The following is a 21,388-nucleotide window of genomic DNA, read 5'->3' on the forward strand; positions in this document are numbered from 1 at the left end:
TTTCTTAAATCTGCTTTTGCTTCTGTAAGTAAAAAAACCATTATAGGTAGAAAGTTTTGGTGGTTCAGCAGCAGCAGTATACTAAGAGGTAAAATTAGGTATACTTGTCTTTAATAATTCATGAGGTAATGGGCCAAACTTAAAGGTAATTTTCAGGAAATCAAGGTTAAACTTTTCATTTGATATTAACTCGCCTGTGGAGGCATGCCAGCTCCTAGAATTAGCCATGCCCATAATCATCATCATCTGGATTCTGTTCTTGATCATCCTGCAAACCTAAAAGCTACTTTCTTTTCCTGCCTCTTGCTGCTTTAGTCATTTCCTCTGCTGCACTCTGGGCTTTCACTATCCTAAGTCAATCCATTTGCTGGAAGGCTTGTGGTGTGTTGGCTACAGGAGTGATACCAAGTTGCAATCTAGTACCTTAATTCTTCTCTTATTACCGTCATTAAATATTATCACAGCATCACAAAAACCCAAACATAGTTTTCATTCGTACAAAGACATTGTTAGGTATGCGGGTCCAAATGGCATTATTGAAAGATTCATTTGGGTTTTGCGTTCGACCATAGACACATTTGGAAATGAGGTCAGGATGAGCTACCACTTTGTATATTGGTTTAATAGCTTCCATCACTGCAGATGGTATGATATACTTTGGTGGATCTGGTTGGTGGATTTGTCAAGTTTAGATTTACACATAATATTTGAACTGTAGTCGATCCTTTACCTAAGCACCTCATTCCATACAAGAATCTAACATTGCTCTCAAACAAATCATTCATGCACTTTTGAGAAGTCCAAAATGAAGTAAAGCGCCTGCAAACTTTGCACTGAATAACAAGTTTGTTAGCAAGTCTAGTCCTTGCAGATGTGTCCTCACAGATGTTAATTTGCCCACCACAAACCTTAGATGAGACAGCATCTTGTAAAACTTATCCTTACAAACACAAATCGAATAAAGCAACGTAAATTATTTACATGACCTTCTTTGTGAATAAAGAAATCCGCATAGTTTTAAAGTTCAACAATTAAACAATTTTTTCAGCCTTCAGTTGCAAGGTAATTTTATTCGTTTACCTAGGTTTCGATTCCAGTAATGGAATCTTCTTCAGAACCTATAAATTAAACCACATACAGACATATGTTACTACTACAATGCATTATCAGTCTAATGTTGAATATTAAAGAAATTGGGATACTTACAAAAATTAAATTATTTTGTGAGCCAAACTCTGGCCATGTCACAGATTAAAAATTAACATTAACGACGCATAATCATAAGATTATGTCAGTCAAAATTAACACCATTGAGGCGAACGTGGACGCTACGCCGGCCAGAAATAAGGACCACACGTAAGCGGCTCGAAAACTAGGCGTTGTGAGCCGTTACGCGGCGAGGCTGGCCGCGGCCAAGCGCATGCGCAAGCGCAGGGGCGAGAGACAACTGTCTCAAAATTACTTAGAGCAACTATACATATAAGCAAAATGTGACTGAAAGCCGTCCTAAATTGGACAAACCTATCTATTAGTATAGCAACATTAAACAATTTTTTTTTTTTTTTTTTATATAACGTAGTACAAAGATACACATGTACAATTGCATTATAATAAAGGGACGAAGCAGATGGGGAAAACAGCATCGGTCATTCGAGGCGGACTGTTGGTCAACTCCACTGGAGTAAAGGTTGGAATCCTTCGAAATAACTTCTATTTTTTAATTGCAGCTGATCATTAAGTAAGTTGTCTCTATCAATACTAAGATGTTTAAAAATTTGCAATTCTTCGAGGGTGTCTAGCCTACATCCCTTTACTTCATTATGCAAAAGCTCTGCGTCTTTTAGAGGCTTGGGAGCATGCGCCTTTTGGACCAGATGTTCAGCAAATGTAGATCCTCGAGTTCCATCACCGCTTTTTGTCGGCAGATGCTCTTTAAACCTAACAGACAGGGCCCTTCCTGTCTGGCCAATGTAATAAGAAGGGCATTCAGCACACGTGATTTTATACACACCTGACAGCGATGATTTATCATTATCTTTAACCAGGGAATGAATTAAGTTCTTTTTGAGGTTGTTGGTGGTAGAGTATGAAACTTTGCACCCTAGGTTTTTTAATAACCTACCTACCTTATAGGAGATGTTACCTATAAAGGGAACTGTTATGTATTTCGTTGCCTGGTGTTGATTGTGAGTATCTGAACTGGAAAGAGTGGTAGTCTTCTTTCGTGTTTTTTTATTGAACAACTGTCTCACTATACTGGGATTATATCCATTATTCTGAGCGATGTTTTCGAGGACTTTTAATTCGTTCTGTAAGTTGACTGGCGAAAGTGGAATGGAAAGAGCTCGATGGATACTCGAGTGAAAAAAGGCCATTTTTTGGGCCTGAGGATGGGTGGAATCAGCTGGGATGATGATGTCGGAATAGGTTGCTTTCCGAAAAATTTTTAAAATCTATTTTGCTGCCAATAATGGATAGAGTCAGATCGAGATAGTCTAAGGTCCTATCAGCTGTCTGATTTTCTTGCGTGAATCTGATTTTTTCATGTAGGTTATTGAAAGTGGTAAATAACAGTTCTAGCTCTTCATGGGAACCTTCAAACACAAATAGCAGGTCATCTACATATCTCGCATAGAATATTATATTATTTGCCATATCTGGATAATTCCGAAAAAACATCTGCTCCATTGAGTTTATAAAAATATCTGACATGATACCAGCTAACGGGCTGCCCATAGCTAGACCACAGGGTTGCGAATATATTTTATTATTGAAAGAGAAATAATTGTACTTGAGGGTGGTGCGTAACAGAACCATTAGTTCATCGATCTCAGGGGCCGATAATTTTTTATGGTATCGCAAATTGGATTCTATAATGTCCATCGTCTGTTCAACGGGTACATTAGTGTATAAATTTTTAATATCAAATGATACGAGTTTTGTGATGTCAGAACAGGCTAAAGTTTTAAGTTTGTTGGCCACGTCTACCGAATTTTTGACGGAGAAATTTTTTTCAAACACAAAATACTCTTTCAATTTACGGTGTAGGAACCAAGCTAGTTTGTGGTATGCACTTTTGGTGCTGTCAACGATCGGACGGATAGGTTGGGAAATTTTATGAACCTTAAACTGGCTTCTCAAAATAGGCGGTTTCGGATTCATGTTTATAAGGCATTTTTTATAAAACTCGCCGATTAACTTTTTTGTACTGCTAAGAGCCGACCTTATCTCTTTTTGGATCACGGGTGTGGGGTCCACCTCGATTGGCACGATGCCATTTTCCTCAAAAAACATTTCAGTTTTACGGATGTATTCGCTTTTGTGGGCGATAATTAGGGAATTGCCTTTGTCGGCCTTAGTTATTAGTGCTTCATTATTTCTAAGCTTAAAATTAATGCTCTTCAACGTTTGATGTACAGCAGAAACAGGATTTTGAATAGAGTAATCTTTTTGGATTATTTTACAGGCGTTATAAGCTACTCTTGTTTGCACATTTTTTGCTATTTTAGAACAATCAAGCCCAACTTTGAGGTCGACAATTAAATTTTCTACACTTTGAGAAGTACATTTAGGTTGTACATTAAACTTGAAACCTTTACATAAAAGCTCGTTCTCAGCTTTGGAGAAACAAATATTAGTCTTATTCACTACGCGTTCGTAAAATTGGGTTTGGGTGGCCGCCCCTTTACATGTGTTATGAACGCCAGAAACATCACCACATTTTAATAATTTGGCTAGCTTTCTTTCATGTCTAACACTAATTTCGGTTTTACGGTTTGCTAACCATAAACTAATTTGCATCCAAAAAGAATCAATTTGAAAATTATAGGTAGTCTTAAAAATTTTTGAAAGTTCAAGATACAGTTCATAAGCTTCTTCATTCAGGTTGTCTTTCTTGGAGTACAATTCAGCACTTCTTTCATTTAAAATCTGGTGTACGAGTTTCCTTTTAAGACCAGGGGACTTATTACAAACTTTGTTATTAATATAGCCTTTTACAAAATCAGGTACTACATTTGACAGCTTGCATTGCTTAATGAAAGATATTGCCATACCTGTTTTCAGTATTTTATACACTATGTCCATATATCTGTTAGCTGCTTTACTTGCCTCGGCAGGTACAAATTTACAAATCTTTAACATATTGCAGCGTGTCAGCAACTGTGAAATGTACAACAATTAAACAATTTTTTCAGCCTTCAGTTGCAAGGTAATTTTATTCGTTTACCTAGGTTTCGATTCCAGTAATGGAATCTTCTTCAGAACCTATAAATTAAACCACATACAGACATATGTTACTACTACAATGCATTATCAGTCTAATGTTGAATATTAAAGAAATTGGGATACTTACAAAAATTAAATTATTTTGTGAGCCAAACTCTGGCCATGTCACAGATTAAAAATTAACATTAACGACGCATAATCATAAGATTATGTCAGTCAAAATTAACACCATTGAGGCGAACGTGGACGCTACGCCGGCCAGAAATAAGGACCACACGTAAGCGGCTCGAAAACTAGGCGTTGTGAGCCGTTACGCGGCGAGGCTGGCCGCGGCCAAGCGCATGCGCAAGCGCAGGGGCGAGAGACAACTGTCTCAAAATTACTTAGAGCAACTATACATATAAGCAAAATGTGACTGAAAGCCGTCCTAAATTGGACAAACCTATCTATTAGTATAGCAACATTAAACAATTTTTTTTTTTTTTTTTTTTATATAACGTAGTACAAAGATACACATGTACAATTGCATTATAATAAAGGGACGAAGCAGATGGGGAAAACAGCATCGGTCATTCGAGGCGGACTGTTGGTCAACTCCACTGGAGTAAAGGTTGGAATCCTTCGAAATAACTTCTATTTTTTAATTGCAGCTGATCATTAAGTAAGTTGTCTCTATCAATACTAAGATGTTTAAAAATTTGCAATTCTTCGAGGGTGTCTAGCCTACATCCCTTTACTTCATTATGCAAAAGCTCTGCGTCTTTTAGAGGCTTGGGAGCATGCGCCTTTTGGACCAGATGTTCAGCAAATGTAGATCCTCGAGTTCCATCACCGCTTTTTGTCGGCAGATGCTCTTTAAACCTAACAGACAGGGCCCTTCCTGTCTGGCCAATGTAATAAGAAGGGCATTCAGCACACGTGATTTTATACACACCTGACAGCGATGATTTATCATTATCTTTAACCAGGGAATGAATTAAGTTCTTTTTGAGGTTGTTGGTGGTAGAGTATGAAACTTTGCACCCTAGGTTTTTTAATAACCTACCTACCTTATAGGAGATGTTACCTATAAAGGGAACTGTTATGTATTTCGTTGCCTGGTGTTGATTGTGAGTATCTGAACTGGAAAGAGTGGTAGTCTTCTTTCGTGTTTTTTTATTGAACAACTGTCTCACTATACTGGGATTATATCCATTATTCTGAGCGATGTTTTCGAGGACTTTTAATTCGTTCTGTAAGTTGACTGGCGAAAGTGGAATGGAAAGAGCTCGATGGATACTCGAGTGAAAAAAGGCCATTTTTTGGGCCTGAGGATGGGTGGAATCAGCTGGGATGATGATGTCGGAATAGGTTGCTTTCCGAAAAATTTTAAAATCTATTTTGTTGCCAATAATGGATAGAGTCAGATCGAGATAGTCTAAGGTCCTATCAGCTGTCTGATTTTCTTGCGTGAATCTGATTTTTTCATGTAGGTTATTGAAAGTGGTAAATAACAGTTCTAGCTCTTCATGGGAACCTTCAAACACAAATAGCAGGTCATCTACATATCTCGCATAGAATATTATATTATTTGCCATATCTGGATAATTCCGAAAAAACATCTGCTCCATTGAGTTTATAAAAATATCTGACATGATACCAGCTAACGGGCTGCCCATAGCTAGACCACAGGGTTGCGAATATATTTTATTATTGAAAGAGAAATAATTGTACTTGAGGGTGGTGCGTAACAGAACCATTAGTTCATCGATCTCAGGGGCCGATAATTTTTTATGGTATCGCAAATTGGATTCTATAATGTCCATCGTCTGTTCAACGGGTACATTAGTGTATAAATTTTTAATATCAAATGATACGAGTTTTGTGATGTCAGAACAGGCTAAAGTTTTAAGTTTGTTGGCCACGTCTACCGAATTTTTGACGGAGAATTTTTTTCAAACACAAAATACTCTTTCAATTTACGGTGTAGGAACCAAGCTAGTTTGTGGTATGCACTTTTGGTGCTGTCAACGATCGGACGGATAGGTTGGGAAATTTTATGAACCTTAAACTGGCTTCTCAAAATAGGCGGTTTCGGATTCATGTTTATAAGGCATTTTTTATAAAACTCGCCGATTAACTTTTTTGTACTGCTAAGAGCCGACCTTATCTCTTTTTGGATCACGGGTGTGGGGTCCACCTCGATTGGCACGATGCCATTTTCCTCAAAAAACATTTCAGTTTTACGGATGTATTCGCTTTTGTGGGCGATAATTAGGGAATTGCCTTTGTCGGCCTTAGTTATTAGTGCTTCATTATTTCTAAGCTTAAAATTAATGCTCTTCAACGTTTGATGTACAGCAGAAACAGGATTTTGAATAGAGTAATCTTTTTGGATTATTTTACAGGCGTTATAAGCTACTCTTGTTTGCACATTTTTTGCTATTTTAGAACAATCAAGCCCAACTTTGAGGTCGACAATTAAATTTTCTACACTTTGAGAAGTACATTTAGGTTGTACATTAAACTTGAAACCTTTACATAAATATATAAAAAAAAAAAAAAAAAATTGTTTAATGTTGCTATACTAATAGATAGGTTTGTCCAATTTAGGACGGCTTTCAGTCACATTTTGCTTATATGTATAGTTGCTCTAAGTAATTTTGAGACAGTTGTCTCTCGCCCCTGCGCTTGCGCATGCGCTTGGCCGCGGCCAGCCTCGCCGCGTAACGGCTCACAACGCCTAGTTTTCGAGCCGCTTACGTGTGGTCCTTATTTCTGGCCGGCGTAGCGTCCACGTTCGCCTCAATGGTGTTAATTTTGACTGACATAATCTTATGATTATGCGTCGTTAATGTTAATTTTTAATCTGTGACATGGCCAGAGTTTGGCTCACAAAATAATTTAATTTTTGTAAGTATCCCAATTTCTTTAATATTCAACATTAGACTGATAATGCATTGTAGTAGTAACATATGTCTGTATGTGGTTTAATTTATAGGTTCTGAAGAAGATTCCATTACTGGAATCGAAACCTAGGTAAACGAATAAAATTACCTTGCAACTGAAGGCTGAAAAAATTGTTTAATTGTTGTACATTTCACAGTTGCTGACACGCTGCAATATGTTAAAGATTTGTAAGTTTTAAAGTTTCCTCTTTGAAGTACTAGTGGGCGTGTTCTTATCATGTGTCTGTGATTCAGATGTATGTTGATTTCCATGGAAACATCGCTTCTTAAAACAACCATTTCTTTTCATCATGTTGAAAAGAGGTATAAGAATGTGTAATAATGCACCAAACCACCGTAGTGACAGTTCAAAACCTATAAAACACTGCATCCTTAAAGTAACTCCACAAAATGCATGTGCAATATCACCATTTCTGTTTATACACTGCATCCAACATCGTAGCACAAACATTAACATGAATTCAAGGATTAAACAGCTGAGAACCACAGCCTTCTAGATTGAATAGTTCCGGAGATAGAGATACTTAAGGAAGTCAGTGCAGAATGGCCTGATTTTTCTACACAGGCACTTATTTGAGAAAGATCAAAATTATTAAGCGATAATAATCAGAAAATGTCACTCTTTGACCAGTTTCACCATATGTACTCCCCTTAAATTATTTACATTCTGGCAGAAGTTCCCTTGCCACATTTAGTGAACACACAGCATTTTATGGTTCCATTTGCCACAGGGTTGAAGTAGTTATATGTCCTTAATTTGGAAATTATGCTCTTAGTATTTATGGCTTGCTGCACACTTCAGTTTGCAGTGCAATCAACCTATCATTTTGTTCTCCAGCTCTTGAGGGCTCAAAGCAGTGAGAAGTATAAGTAGATCTGCGGTGTAGTAACCACTTGCTGTGTGTTATTTTTGTTCACTTGTTGGAACAGCCACCCGAATAGATAGAACCAAGATGGATCCTTTGAGTACTAAACAGTGTCGAGAACAACATGGTTCATATCTGCAACTCGATTCACTAAATCTCTGAGCTATCGGTGTCATCCTGACCCTCTCTGGGCTCAATTAATTGCCAGCAGTTCAAACGTATGGCAAAAAATGGCACCCTTTAGGGGAAATGGTTGTAGGTGATAAGAAGGATCACCTTGTGCACTCATTGTATATGCTAGGGAGCCTCATTCTTCCAGCAGCCATGCAAGCAAGGTCCAACCAGCTGCAGTTTATAATATACATTTTAAGGAACAGTGCCTGTCATCTGGATTTGGAAGTCATATTGGGATCATTCTGACTGGCAGAGGAAGTTGAGACTATACCTGCCTTGCTTGTGAAATTTGAACATAACTCACAATTCGTAACATTGTCCTCAGAAATGATATGAGTTCCATCTGCCACAGGGTTGAAATTTTTATATGTCCTTAATCTGGAAAATTATCCTCTTAAAGTAGATAACTAGGATAAATAGGCAGTAGGGTGCTATCTCAAGGGAGAACTCGAAACATTTAGCTTTGTGTGTGTGTGTGTGTGTGTGTGTGTGTGTGTAGAGAAACTGAGGCTCAGGTTTAGATACGTACCCAATAGAACAGCACACAATGGGAAAGCACTGCATGGTTTACGCTATCTGTAAAGAGATGAGTTTTGTTTAATACAAGGTGGATTCCATAAGTAATGCAACCAATTTTTTCCTAACAATATGATACACCACAGCGTGTTCTAACCTAATGGACTAGGTGGAGAGTGGTGTTAGCGTCACAGTGCATCTGGTCTCAGTTGCCTCTTAAGCTGCTGGAGAGTCTGGACATGTGTTCCTGTGAACCCTATTTTGAGATTATATAAACAGTGCAATAGATTGAAGCAGCTGTGCACTATCAGATTTTGTGCTAAACTTGGGAAGTCTGTCACTGAAACATTTCCAATAATTCAGGAGGCCTTTGGGAATGATTGCTTGTCCAAATTACAAGTTCTCCACTGGCAAGGAGGGCCATGGGGAGGTCACTGCTGAAGTCTGCAGTGGACGTCCATCAGCCTTCTGAATCAATGAAAGTATGAGCTGAGTGCATGATTGTTTGATTTCTGACCGATGGTCAAGCCTTCAGTGATGGCAGAAACTCTAAACACTATGAAACCAACTGCTTATCGCTGTGAAACCAAAGGTTTGAACATGAAAAGAGTGTGCGCCAAGGTGGTTCCAAAAGTGCTGACCCACAAACAAAAGGACATGGGAGTGCTCCAGTGCCAATAACTCTTGTAAATGTGTGAAAATGGCCCTAATTTTTTAAATTCAGTTATCATCGGTGATGAGTCATGAATTCTTGATTGCGACCCGGAAATAAAAAGACACAAGTTCAGGTTGACACAGCCCATCACCACCCCGCTCCAAGAAGGCATGCATATGCAAGTCCAGGATCAAAACCATGCTCAGTGTCCTTTTTGACATCATAGGTGGTGTCCACCATGAATTCATAGCTACTGGGATTACTGTGAAAGCAACTTGCTACTTGGAGTGCTCAGAAGTCTGAAAAGGATTGTTATTGCCGCAACAGTGTCAGGTAAGATAGTAAACTGAATCATGACAATGTCCCAGCCACTGTGTCTTCATTGTCAATGATTTTGGCCAGGATCCACACCTTACTGTCTTCTCACCTTCCCTACAGTCCTGATCTGACTCCCCTAGGAGATTCCTTGCATAAAAGGAGGCCTGGAAAAACAACATTGGGACATGATTGAATACATCCAGGCTTGTTTTCATTGGCTCTAAAGGACATCCCAGAGAAGGTCTTCCAAGAGTCTTTCCAGGCCTTGAAACACCACATCCAGAAGTGTATTGATGCAGGATGATGCTCTTTCAGAAATTTTTGACTAATTGTATGACTTTGTTCAATAAATTATTTTTTTAATGAATTTCATTGCATTACTTATGGAACCCACCCTGTATGTGTAAAACAAAGTGTAAGACCGTAGACATGAAGGTGCTGAATGAAATGCATTTGACTGTTAAGAGAGAAACATGTGAAACCTTCAATGACCATTGTAGCATAGTCTTATCAAAAAATCTCTCATGCAACCCAGAGAAATTTGGTCTTGTGCAAAGGCTGGCTGTGGCATCGAAGTTACTGCCCAGCACTTATGAGCGATGCAGAACCTAAAATTTAGGGTAACAGAGATAAATCTGAAGTGCTGAACTCTGTTGTAAAATGTTCCTTTCTTTAAGGGGAAGTCCAGCTGCATTGTTCCAGTTTAATTCTTGCACCACTGCAAAGATGAATTGCACAAAAATTAGTATTAGTGGTGTTGAGAGATTGCTGAAATTGAGCAAAGCTATAAGGCTCAATGGAACTACTGTCAGATTCTCTACAGAATTTGTAATTGAGTTAGCCCATTCTGTTAACTATACATGCCATGCCCATCAGTCAGAAGAAGGTATAGATCACACCCCTCTACAAGAGGGCGATCTCCAAAATGACCACCCAATATAATTGACATCCTTCTGTTGAGTATAAGAACATGTTGAATTAAATGTAATGACCTACCTTGAAAAGTATCTGTTTCCACCCGAACCCACACGATTGTGCGGGTTCGGTTTCTATTTTTTACGACAAACTGAATCTCTTGCCTTGCTTCCAACCGACCTGCAACGATCGTGCAGGTTGTGCGCTACGCATTTCTCATGTTTATGTTGCCATTCGGCGCCAACAGATTGCAGCACATGTTGTTTAAGTTGATAGAGAAATGAGCATTATGCCGGCACCTGGTTAGTAGCTCATAATTAAGTTAAATTGAATTGTTTCGGCGATTTGCTGGATCTGGTTATTTGTAATAATGTGTACAACGTTGTGATATTGACAATTATTAGTAACTTCATATCTTTGTACAGTAATTGTGCGTTAAATTTGTACTAGCACGATTGTGCGTGTTAGTTGTTGACTGCGTAACTTCATCCTCGAGTGGCTGTTGTTGATTGTGTCATTGGCCTCCCTATATTACTGCTTTTCATATAGTTTTGAATGGGGAAGTTTTTATGGACATTCCCGTTATGGCCGGCCGGTGTGGCCATGCGCTTCTAGGCGCTTCACTCTGGAAACGTGTGACCGCTACGGTTGCAGGTTCGAATCCTGCCTAGGGCATGTATATGTGTGATGTCCTTAGGTTTAAGTAGTTCTAAGTTCTAGGGGACTGATGACCTGAGAAGTTAAGTCCCATAGTGCTCAGAGCCATTTGAACCATTCCCATTATGGTACGCAGGTTTATCAGACAATCAAATCCGTTCTCTATTAGAGGATTCAGATTTGAGTGGCATTTCGTCAGATGAAGACAACGAGTTTGTTCCTTCTCCTTCAAATATTCAGCAGGCAGACGAGTCGTCTGATGATGATTTGAGTGCTGAAAAAGTTCCTGAAGAGTGCAGGAGTTCACACAGTGTCACAGAAGGTGTATGACCACTGCTTTACCGAGCGAGGTGGCGCAGTGGTAAGACACTGGACTCGCATTCGGGAGGACGACGGTTCAATCCCGCGTCCGGCCATCCTGATTTAGGTTTTCCGTGATTTCCCTAAATCACTCCAGGCAAATGCCGGGATGGTTCCTCTGAAAGGGCACGGCCGACTTCCTTCCCCATCCTTCCCTAATCCGATGAGACCGATGACCACGCTGTCTGGTCTCCTTCCCCAAAACCAACCAACCAACCAACCACTGCTTTTTCGGAGACTAAATTTTGTTCCAAACTTTCATCCACCAAACATTAATTAAAGTGCTGTTGAGGTCAGTGACAAAGAGGTGCGATCTGAGTTACCTATTTCGTGTATCATTCCCATTTTCTTACTAAAATATCTTCTTTTTAATTCTAGAGTCCTTCAGCAATTGGAACTCCTGCTGAATATTTCTGTGAATATTTCAGTGAAAAGTTTTTTGAAGAGGCAGCGAAATATACAGATATATATAGTGTTGCAAAGACAAGGAAATCCCTAGGGACTACAGCTCATGAAGTGAAGGTGTTCTTTGGGATAAATTTAGTGATAGGGTGCAAAGGTATCCTAGGCTGCTCATGTACTGGAAGAAATCTATTTCTTTATCAGATATTAGTGACACTATGTCTAGAGACCTGTTCCTTGCACTCAGGAATAATGTGCACTTTGTTGATACTATAAAACCACCTGAAGAGGCTAAAACAAATAGACTGTGGAAAGTTCAGACAGTGATCAACACAGTAAGAAAAAGATGTCACAGTTTACCTCGTAGCTTTAACTACTACAGTATTGATGAGCAAATGATCCCTTTTACTGGGTGTTGCAAAGTGAAACAATATGTTAAAGGAAAACCAAGGCCTGTAGGTCTTAAAAACTTTATCTTGACCTCAGCATCAGGTATAGTGTTGGATTTTGAAATTTTTCAGGGGGCTACTACACCTCTGGGTGATAAGTCATTAGGATTAGGCCCTTCTGTTATTTTATGACTAACAGACTCTCCCACAAGGAAGTTTTGTTTATTTTGATAGGTACTTTCCCACAATTCCTCTCTTAGCAAAGCTTAAGGAGAAAGGAATTGAGGCTACTGGCACAATAATGGTAAACAGAATTAAGAATGTTAATTTGAAAGAGGGAAGAATGAAAAGAGGAGAGTGTCATTCATATGTTAGAGCAGATGAAGCTGTAGTAATTACTGAGTGGCAGGACAGTCAGAGGGTCGTGACAGCATCCACTTGTGCTGGTATTGAGCCAAAATGTAAAGTTCAAAGGTGGTGTAAGAAGGAGGGTCACTATCTTGATGTAGATTGCCCTTTTGTAATTCAGCAATACAATGCCAATATGGGTGGCGTAGACATTCATGACCAGCAGGTTGAGTGTTACCGAACGTGGTTCAGAACCAGAAAATGGACACTCAAGTGCTTGCTGCATTTCATAGACCTTTCAGTGGTCATCTGCTGGTTTCTCTACAGAGAGCACTGTCATGAAAACCAGACTGCCAGAAAGAACATTATGGATCTATTGAAATTTAGAATGTCTGTAGCTGAGGCTCTTCTGTCATGTCCAGACAGAAAGAAGAGAGCTGAAGAGTCTGAAACACCGTTAGATGATATGTTAAGTACCTCCACCAAGGCAGAAGTTTACAAACCCCATCCGAAACCAGGTTTTGTCACCATGAACATGTCAGTATGAGCGCTGCAGTTCCAGAACAAAGACAAAGTGCATAAAATGCAATCAGTACTTATGTCTTGCAAAAGGAAAGGATTGTTTCAAATTATTTCACGAAAAGTGAAGCAGTCTGAACCATGACTTTGTGTTACAAAATATATAAAAAAAAATTATTATTAATTTTTTTTGACACAGAATATGATTTGCAATCTATGTAACATTTTTTGTAATAACTAATAAATAAAAGTAATGAAAGAATAATTTTTGATTCATAACTGTTCCTCAGGTAACTTATAATATCAAACAAACAGCAGGAAGTCGGAGAAGAATTTTGGTGAAATAAAACCTGACCCTCATGATTGTGCTAATTGTTTTCCCGCTACAATTTTTATGGAAGAGTTTTTTTATTATTTTCACAGTGTCTACGATGCCAAAGTGTACAGAGAATTCATTTTGATTCACCATTTTCAAAACAAAGGTGTTCAGAGTGGAAAGGGGTATGACGTCCTCCATGCAAAACAGCATGTATTCTGTAATGTAATGCAAACTTTTCTCAGATGATATTCTGGAAGCTGCGGATCAAGACAATCAGGTAGATGCTGTATGTCTTGACTTCAGAGTAGCTTTTGATTTAGTACCACATTAATTATTGTTTATTAATTAGAGGATGACCATATGGGGTATCAAATGAAATTTATGAGTGGGGTTGAGGGATATTTTGGTAGGGAGGATGGAACACGTTGTCTTACGTGGAGTCATTGACAGATGTTAAAATAGCTTCAGGGGTGCCATAGTGAAGTGTGTTAGGATCCTTGCTGCTCATTTTGTTTATTAACAAACTGGCCAACAATATGAACAGTATCCTCAGAGTTTTTGAAATGATGCAGTTACCTGTAATGAAGTACGACCTGAAAAATGCTGTGTAACGTACAGGAAGATCTCGATTATATTTCAGCGAAGTGCGAAGGTTGCAACTCGCAGTAAATTTTCAGTTAGGTAAAATGTGCACTAGGGTAATGGGGAAAAAAAAACATAGTGTCCTGTGACTACAATATCAAGGAGACCATTGGATTGGAACTGGTCAACTCATACAAATATCTTGGAGTAACAGTTTGTAGGTTATGAAATGAAACGATCGCGTAATCTCAGATGTAAGAATATAGGTGGTAGACTCTGGTTCATTGGTAGGATACTGAGAAAATAAGATTAGTTTACAAATAAATTGCTATCAAAAAAGAAACCTTTGTGGAACATGTGCAAGTGGGACCAACTGGAGACATTGATCATATACAGAGACTGGCAGTACGAATGGTCACAGGTGTGTTCAACCCATGGGAAAGCATAATGGAAATGGTGAAGAAACCTTAATTGGCAGACATTTAAAGATAGACGTTAATTATCCCACCAAAACCTATTTATAAAGTTTCAAGAACTTGTATTAGTGAGAATCTGTGAATGTATTACAGCATCATATGTAACATTTCTATGGGTACTGTGAAGATAAGATTAGATCAGTTACACCATGTGCAGAGAGAGACATTTAAGCAATTTTCTGTCCATGCTCCATATATGACTTGAACAAGAAGAGACCCTAATATGGGGTGCAGTGAGAATGTGATGCAGTTCACAGTGGTTTGTTGAGTATTGATGTACTAGTAGATGTTATGACTTATCGCCTTTTTTGTGAAGAAGATATCTTAGTGTTGACATCCATCCTTTGCAAGTTGCTCCTCTTCTCACATTTTATTTATATTACGTCCCTGTTCAGTGATTGCTTTCTCATTTGCATATTTAAAGAGTAGTGCATTGTGCCCATCATCCCTGTGAACTTTATTAATCTTAGTTGTTTATGCTGCTCCCAACCTACTCCACAGTAGGTTCTTCTGAGTCTTGATTTGGTTATTGCTGATTGTTGTTGAACATCTCAGGTAGTGTTTTTACAGTGTAGGAGCACTTGAGCGAATGTTCTTGGTCAGTATCTGAATGTTTTCCACCTCAACATATGCTACCTTTCTTTCCTTGTTCTTAGAGTTAAGGTTTGGGGGACCAAATCTGCTGAAGTTGAGCATTGGAATCTCGAAGATGTATGATAATAGTTTTGTCTGGAACACTTTACAGCAGCTCTTTTGGTGTGGTAACATTTCTAACTTCCCTTGGGCTGTTGTGTTAGTCACTTGGTGGGGGCATATGCATTGTTTGCTCCTCTAAAGGAGACTGTGAAGTGTCTACAGTTCTTGGAACTACAGTCAGTAATAACTCCGGATTTGTTTATGGATTATAAAAGCATATTCTTACTTGTATTTTCGTATTCTTTGCTTGGCTTTCCTGCCAAAATCCAATACTTTCCTGAATTAAAAGCTATTTCATCCGTATGCCTGGTCTCTTACAATGCTATTGTAATGATATGCTGTTTGCTCAGGGTGTCTATAAGGTATTTCAGTTTTCCATTTTTGGCGAGTAATGTAATGTAATGTTGACAGTAGCAGAGTATGACATTTGTATGTGGGAATGCCCCAGAATCTGTTAGCTCACTGACAGTTCTATGACAGCTTTGGACTGTTTACTGTTCTAGGGCACAATTACCCAACTTTGCACCATGCTGAAACAGATAATATCTGTTGGAGGCCAAACAAGGGTGTTGACAGGATTTCAGTTGAAGTAGTTAGTCCCAGAAGTGGCTCAAGATATGTTCTGTTTACTCTTGTTTGGCTTCTCTAGATGCCCCTCTCACCTCTTCCTTTACACTGGCTTGAGACTGGCAACAGCGCTGCCCGGCTACTTAGTCAAACCAGTAGCACTGCAGACAAAGCTTCATAAAGATAAATATTTGTACAAGGATTGAATTAATAGGTTTAAATACTGTGTGAGTGAATGAGAGTGATTGATGGCACATCAGATTTAGAAAAGGTTTTTAGTTTATTGATGTATAGTTTCTTTGTTTGTAACAATAGCAGAGAAGGAAAGTTGCTACTCACCATATAGCGGAGATGCTGAGTCGCGATAGGCGCAGCAAAAAGATTCACACAATTAAAGCTTTCAGCCAATAAGACCTTTGTCAGCAGTACACACACACACACACACACACACACACACACACACACACACACACACGTCTGCAGTCTCGGAGAGCTGAAACCACACTGTGAACTGCAGCATCTGTGCATGATGGGAGTGGCGACTGGGTGGGGGTAAGGAGGAGGCTGGGGTGGGGAGGGGGAGGGATAGTATGGTGGGAGTGGTGGGCAGTGAACTGTTGCAGTTTAGACGGAGGGCAGGAGAGAAGGTGCGGAGGGGGGAGGGGGTAAGTAGTAGAAAAGAGAAATAAAAAGAAATTAAAAGACTGGGTGTGGCAGTGAAATGACAGCTGTGTAGTGCTGGAATGTGAACAGGGAGGGGGCTGGATGGGTGAGGACAGTGATTAACGAAGGTTGAGGCCAGGAAGGTTACGGGAGCGTAGGATGTATTGCGGGGAAAGTTCCCACTGCGCAATTCAGAAAAGCTGGTGTTGGTGGGAAGGATCCATATGGCACAGGCTGTGAAGCAGTTATTGAGATGAGATGAGGGATATCATGTTTGGCAGCGTGTTCAGCAGTTTGTTGGTGGCCGTTCATGCGGACAGACAGCTTGTTGGTTTTCATGCCTACATAGAATGCAGCACAGTGGTTGCAGCTTAGCTTGTAAATCACATGACTGGTTTCACAGGTAGCCCTGCCTTTGATGGGATATGTGATGTTAGTGACCGGACTGGAGTAGGTGGTGGTAGGAGGATGTATGGGACAGGTCTTACATTTAGACCTATTACAGGGGTATGAGCCATGAGGTAAGGGATTGGGAGCAGGGATTGTGTAAGGATGGACGAGCATATTGTGTAGGTTCGGTGGACGGCGGAATACCACGGTAGGAGGGGTGGGAAGGATATAGTTGGTCATGGAGACGAGGAAGGAGTTGTTGGTTTGGAATCCATAGGGCGTCTCGAAAGGTAGTGCTCGATAGCCGTAAGGCCGTGGGCATTAGGAATGTTACTGTACAGGGAGGCGACATCAATAGTGACGAGCAGGGCACCGTGTGGTAAAGGGACAGGAACTGTGGAGAGTCGGTTGAGGAAATGGTTGGTATCTTTTATATAGGAGGATAGGTTCCGGGTAATAGGTTGAAGGTGTTGGAAATGGAAATCATGCTAATAGCCACACTGCTTAGTACAAAATTTTTAGTGATATTAAGACGAAAAAACAAATTAGATGCTAAATGTTATGCTCAACTTACTTTTAGAGGGGCTAAAGTGTGCAAAATGCCCACATTTACAAAAAAAGTAGCACGTCTGTTAATTCTTTGACAGTGGAAATAGGTTGTTCCACACATTCTTTCTGTCACTTTAGATAATTGCTTGTTATGTTAACAGGAGTATTACATTAATGACTAGTGTTTGAGAGTATATAGCATGTCCAGACTTATATATCAGTTCATTTAAAAATAAACTGCCATTTCCTTTATTCTTCCCAGTAAACAAAAAATCTACTATGTAATGCCCAAGTAGTTAATCTTAAGAAATGGATTTGAAAACTGAGAATACTTATTGACATTAGCTGTAAATTTTATTAGTGACACACACAAATTTGTGCCAGAGCGGAACTCTCAACATGGAAGTCCTACTTTTTGCGAACGGTGACCTTTACCATTTCAGCCACCCGTACACACCTCCTTGACCCATCCAAATGTCTATATGCATGTCATGCTGTCCATATACCCTATGCTTGCACTTTTCACTCCCCCACATGAAGACAGAATTTTTTTTATTTTTGTTACTAGCCCATTTAGGCATATATACCAATGATTTGGGGGGGGGGGGGGTGCTGTGTTCCTTCAGGCATGCATTCATTGTGTGTTGTAAGGTAATTTACAAACACTGTATAAACACAGACATTGTGTAAATCATGTAGTTAATAAGACACAGGGGACTAAATGTATAGGGCAAATAAAATTGAATTTAAATTCATCAGCATAGCTGCAGTTAGCATAATTGCATATCCACTGATAAATATTTTATATTGGAGTTAATTACTCATAAGCAAAAAGAAATAAACTATTAAAATGATATGGGGAAAAAAAGACCTTGCAGAATTGTGTATAGTTTAGCACTATATTTATGATATTAATCCTCTTTCTTTCCTCTTGTTTCTTGATTTATACAGGAAACTACAATAAAGCAGGAGCCCCCGGATGATTATGGGAATGACGATGATGATATTTTGGAAGACGAGGAAGAAGAGGAGGAAGAGGATGATGATAGCATGACTGAACTCGTTGATGATGCTGAGAGTGTTTCTTCCTGTGAAGATGATAGAAGAATGTATTCAGTAAGAGCCTTTGTAACAGTTTTGCTTAGAGAAGTATTGTACATACTACTATTATTTTTCCATTGTGCCTGTTGCTCATAAGTGTTGTGTGCTCTAATATTACAGATGAAGTTACAGAACACTTATGAAATAATCTATTTTTCTTTACACATAAATTAAGTAAATAATCGCAATCACATTTAGAGAGCTGTTGTTGAGGAGGTAGGCAAAATTGCAAAGTTGATTTTTGTTGAATTTTTTTGCTATAAAATTTATTTAAAATAATCAGTGGAAGCCAAATGACATACTCCAGATCTTTGAGAAGCAACCTCTAACAGTGAGACGTCTTCAAAGTATCACTGCAAGCTGCCGTATTGTCACATGAGGACCACGATCAAGTTCAAATTCAGGAGCAGGGTTGTCAGTGAAATAAGGCACTTACCACTGAAAGAACATTTATCATGAACACAAATGTACAGCCAGGACAGGATGAAATTCATGGATGTGGAATGCAGCTGTTTAGACAAACTTAGAATATTCCAGAAGGCTGGTTTTATATATTTCTTTACTTTTTTTAATACATCCAAGAATCATATCAGTAATAAAGGAATTGTTGCAGCAATAAAATTAAAATCAGTAACTAAAAGTACAGATATGCATGGAATACATAAGTGTGCTCTATAGGATAGAACAGGTGGTCATCTATGGCCTTGATGAAGGAACCATTCAAGCAATTGCCTGAAGTGACTAGGAAAACAACAAAAAATGTAAATCAGAATTGTTGAACAAAGCAAACTATATTGTCCTGAATATGAAGTCAGTGTCTTAACAGCTTCATCACCTCATTTGGTTGGTCCTTATTATACAAAGTCCTTTAGTTTACACACAGTTTGCTTGAGATAACTTATAAAACGTCATTTTACTGTCTATTGCAGTGCTCAGCAAGGACACCTGTTGATGACTTCTGGGCCTTAAAGATGCTACTATGCCCCTTGTGCTAATTCCAGTCTGTTCAGAAAACTTACTGCAGGCTTGCAGATAATGAACTGTACTCTTTGTATGTTTTTCTGTTCTTCCCTCTGACCTGAAAAACTGAAGCCCCCTCCCTCCAAATGAGGAGTTAGACACTGAACTCTGAAGAATGACAAGACATTACTATCACACACTTTAGATCTTAACAAGTGATTTCCATATAAAAGCAGTAAATTGTGATTGTGTATTGAGATGCAACAGGGTGCTGTAGTTAAGCTTTGTGTATTATGCATTATTGGTGGAGAATGCCTTGGCTACCCTTTTGAACCGATGTATTGTAGTAATCTCTTTCATTTCGTTAGGAAATTTATTATACAATTTTCTTACCTAATAGAAACTTCTGTTTCAAATTTTTCATTTGTTTTACTGGTAAATGTAAATCCAAACTGGCTCTTGGTACATGTGTGTGTATAGAACTATTAGTGAAATAGGTAACAATGTTTACCATAATATGCACTCCACTGATGAAGAAAGAATGACCAGTTTTTTAAATAGCTCTTAGCAATGAGCCTAATTACTACTTCTAGTTAATACATTGAATATTCAAACATTACAAACATAAGATATTTCAGGAACCTTCCAGAACTGATAAATACTAAGTAATAAATAACTGTTGATGGTTGGGTTTTAAGTGGTGACCTGGAGCATGCCAGCCTGACACTAATCATGACACTACACAATGTAGAGTATGACAGTACTGGGAGATCCTCGCATTCTCTTTGTGTTGCTTCATCACCTTCACTGTGAAGGAAGCCCCTCCCATCAAAGTTTAATGATCAACAAGTGGGTCGTCTGGTTCCTTGAACATCCCATGTTCAATCTGCACCTATGGACAATAGTAGGGCTTCATACGGAGGACACGATTGACATCTATTTGCTTTTGTCTTCTTGATGGAGGATCATAGGATCATAATCCTCAACTTTGTGACATATGACATGACAGGGATGCAGTACAGCCCAAAGTAGCACTTCTCTATCTTTCCCAGTAGTTCCAACTTTTCGCATAGGTGTAAAAAGTCATACCCAGTGTCCCAAGTTGTGTATCACTGGCCAGTGCTTAGCATCATAGTGCTTGGCAGGCAGGGTCTGTATGTGAGCCAGCTGCCTTGCGTCTTCAGTCCTGGTGGAAAGATGTTTCACGTAGTCATCCTTACGATTAAAATGGGAACAGTGAGTTCATTGTTATTTTGGCCTGGCGACCACATCTTAGAAAGCGTCTTGCTTCGCTGTATTGTATGCAAATTTCATGAGAGACAGTATTGTACCCCAGTCTCTCTGTTTGACATCAACGTAGTCAATAGTATATCTACTAATGTCATAGTAAAATGTTCTGTGAGGCCATTCATCTGTTGGCCATCCTGTGAGTGATGATGCAACATGTAATAACCTTTGATACCAGTCTTGACTTGGAAAACTTTACCATGATCAATGAACATCACATGAGATCCTACATGCTTCAAAATTGTTTCTTCTGTAAGGGTCTTCGCAATTTCTGGAGCTTCAGCAGTCAACACAGCTTTGGTGATAGCATAGCTGGTGAGGAAGTCAGTGCAGACTGTTATCTATTGATTCCTGTTTGCTGTCTTCAGAAATTTCCACAAGAAGTCGATTCCAATTATTTGGAGTGGTGCTACTGCAGAAAGAAATGGTACCAGATGCCCATAATGTAATTGTAGCATGTGGTTATATCATTGGCAATCCTTAAAATGGCTCACATACTTGTTA

The 21,388-nt window shown here is 39.0% G+C and overlaps 1 protein-coding gene across 3 annotated transcripts in view; it reads left to right on the top strand.

Annotated features, from left to right (window-relative positions):
- LOC126199489 (zinc finger protein 91-like) overlaps positions 1 to 21,388 on the top strand; it is a 177,724-nt gene that overhangs the window by 24,524 nt on the left and 131,812 nt on the right. For all 3 annotated transcript variants that reach the window (XR_007540164.1, XM_049936412.1, XM_049936420.1), the window contains one exon: positions 18,488 to 18,652. Coding sequence is in view for 2 of the 3 variants with exons in the window: in XM_049936412.1 (XP_049792369.1) it covers positions 18,488 to 18,652 (165 nt within the window). In the remaining variant the exon portion in view is untranslated. The remainder of the gene's footprint in view (positions 1 to 18,487; positions 18,653 to 21,388) is intronic.

The sequence above is a fragment of the Schistocerca nitens genome, chromosome 1 (genome assembly GCF_023898315.1).
Source record: "Schistocerca nitens isolate TAMUIC-IGC-003100 chromosome 1, iqSchNite1.1, whole genome shotgun sequence".
NCBI classification, from domain to species: Eukaryota; Metazoa; Arthropoda; class Insecta; order Orthoptera; family Acrididae; genus Schistocerca; species Schistocerca nitens.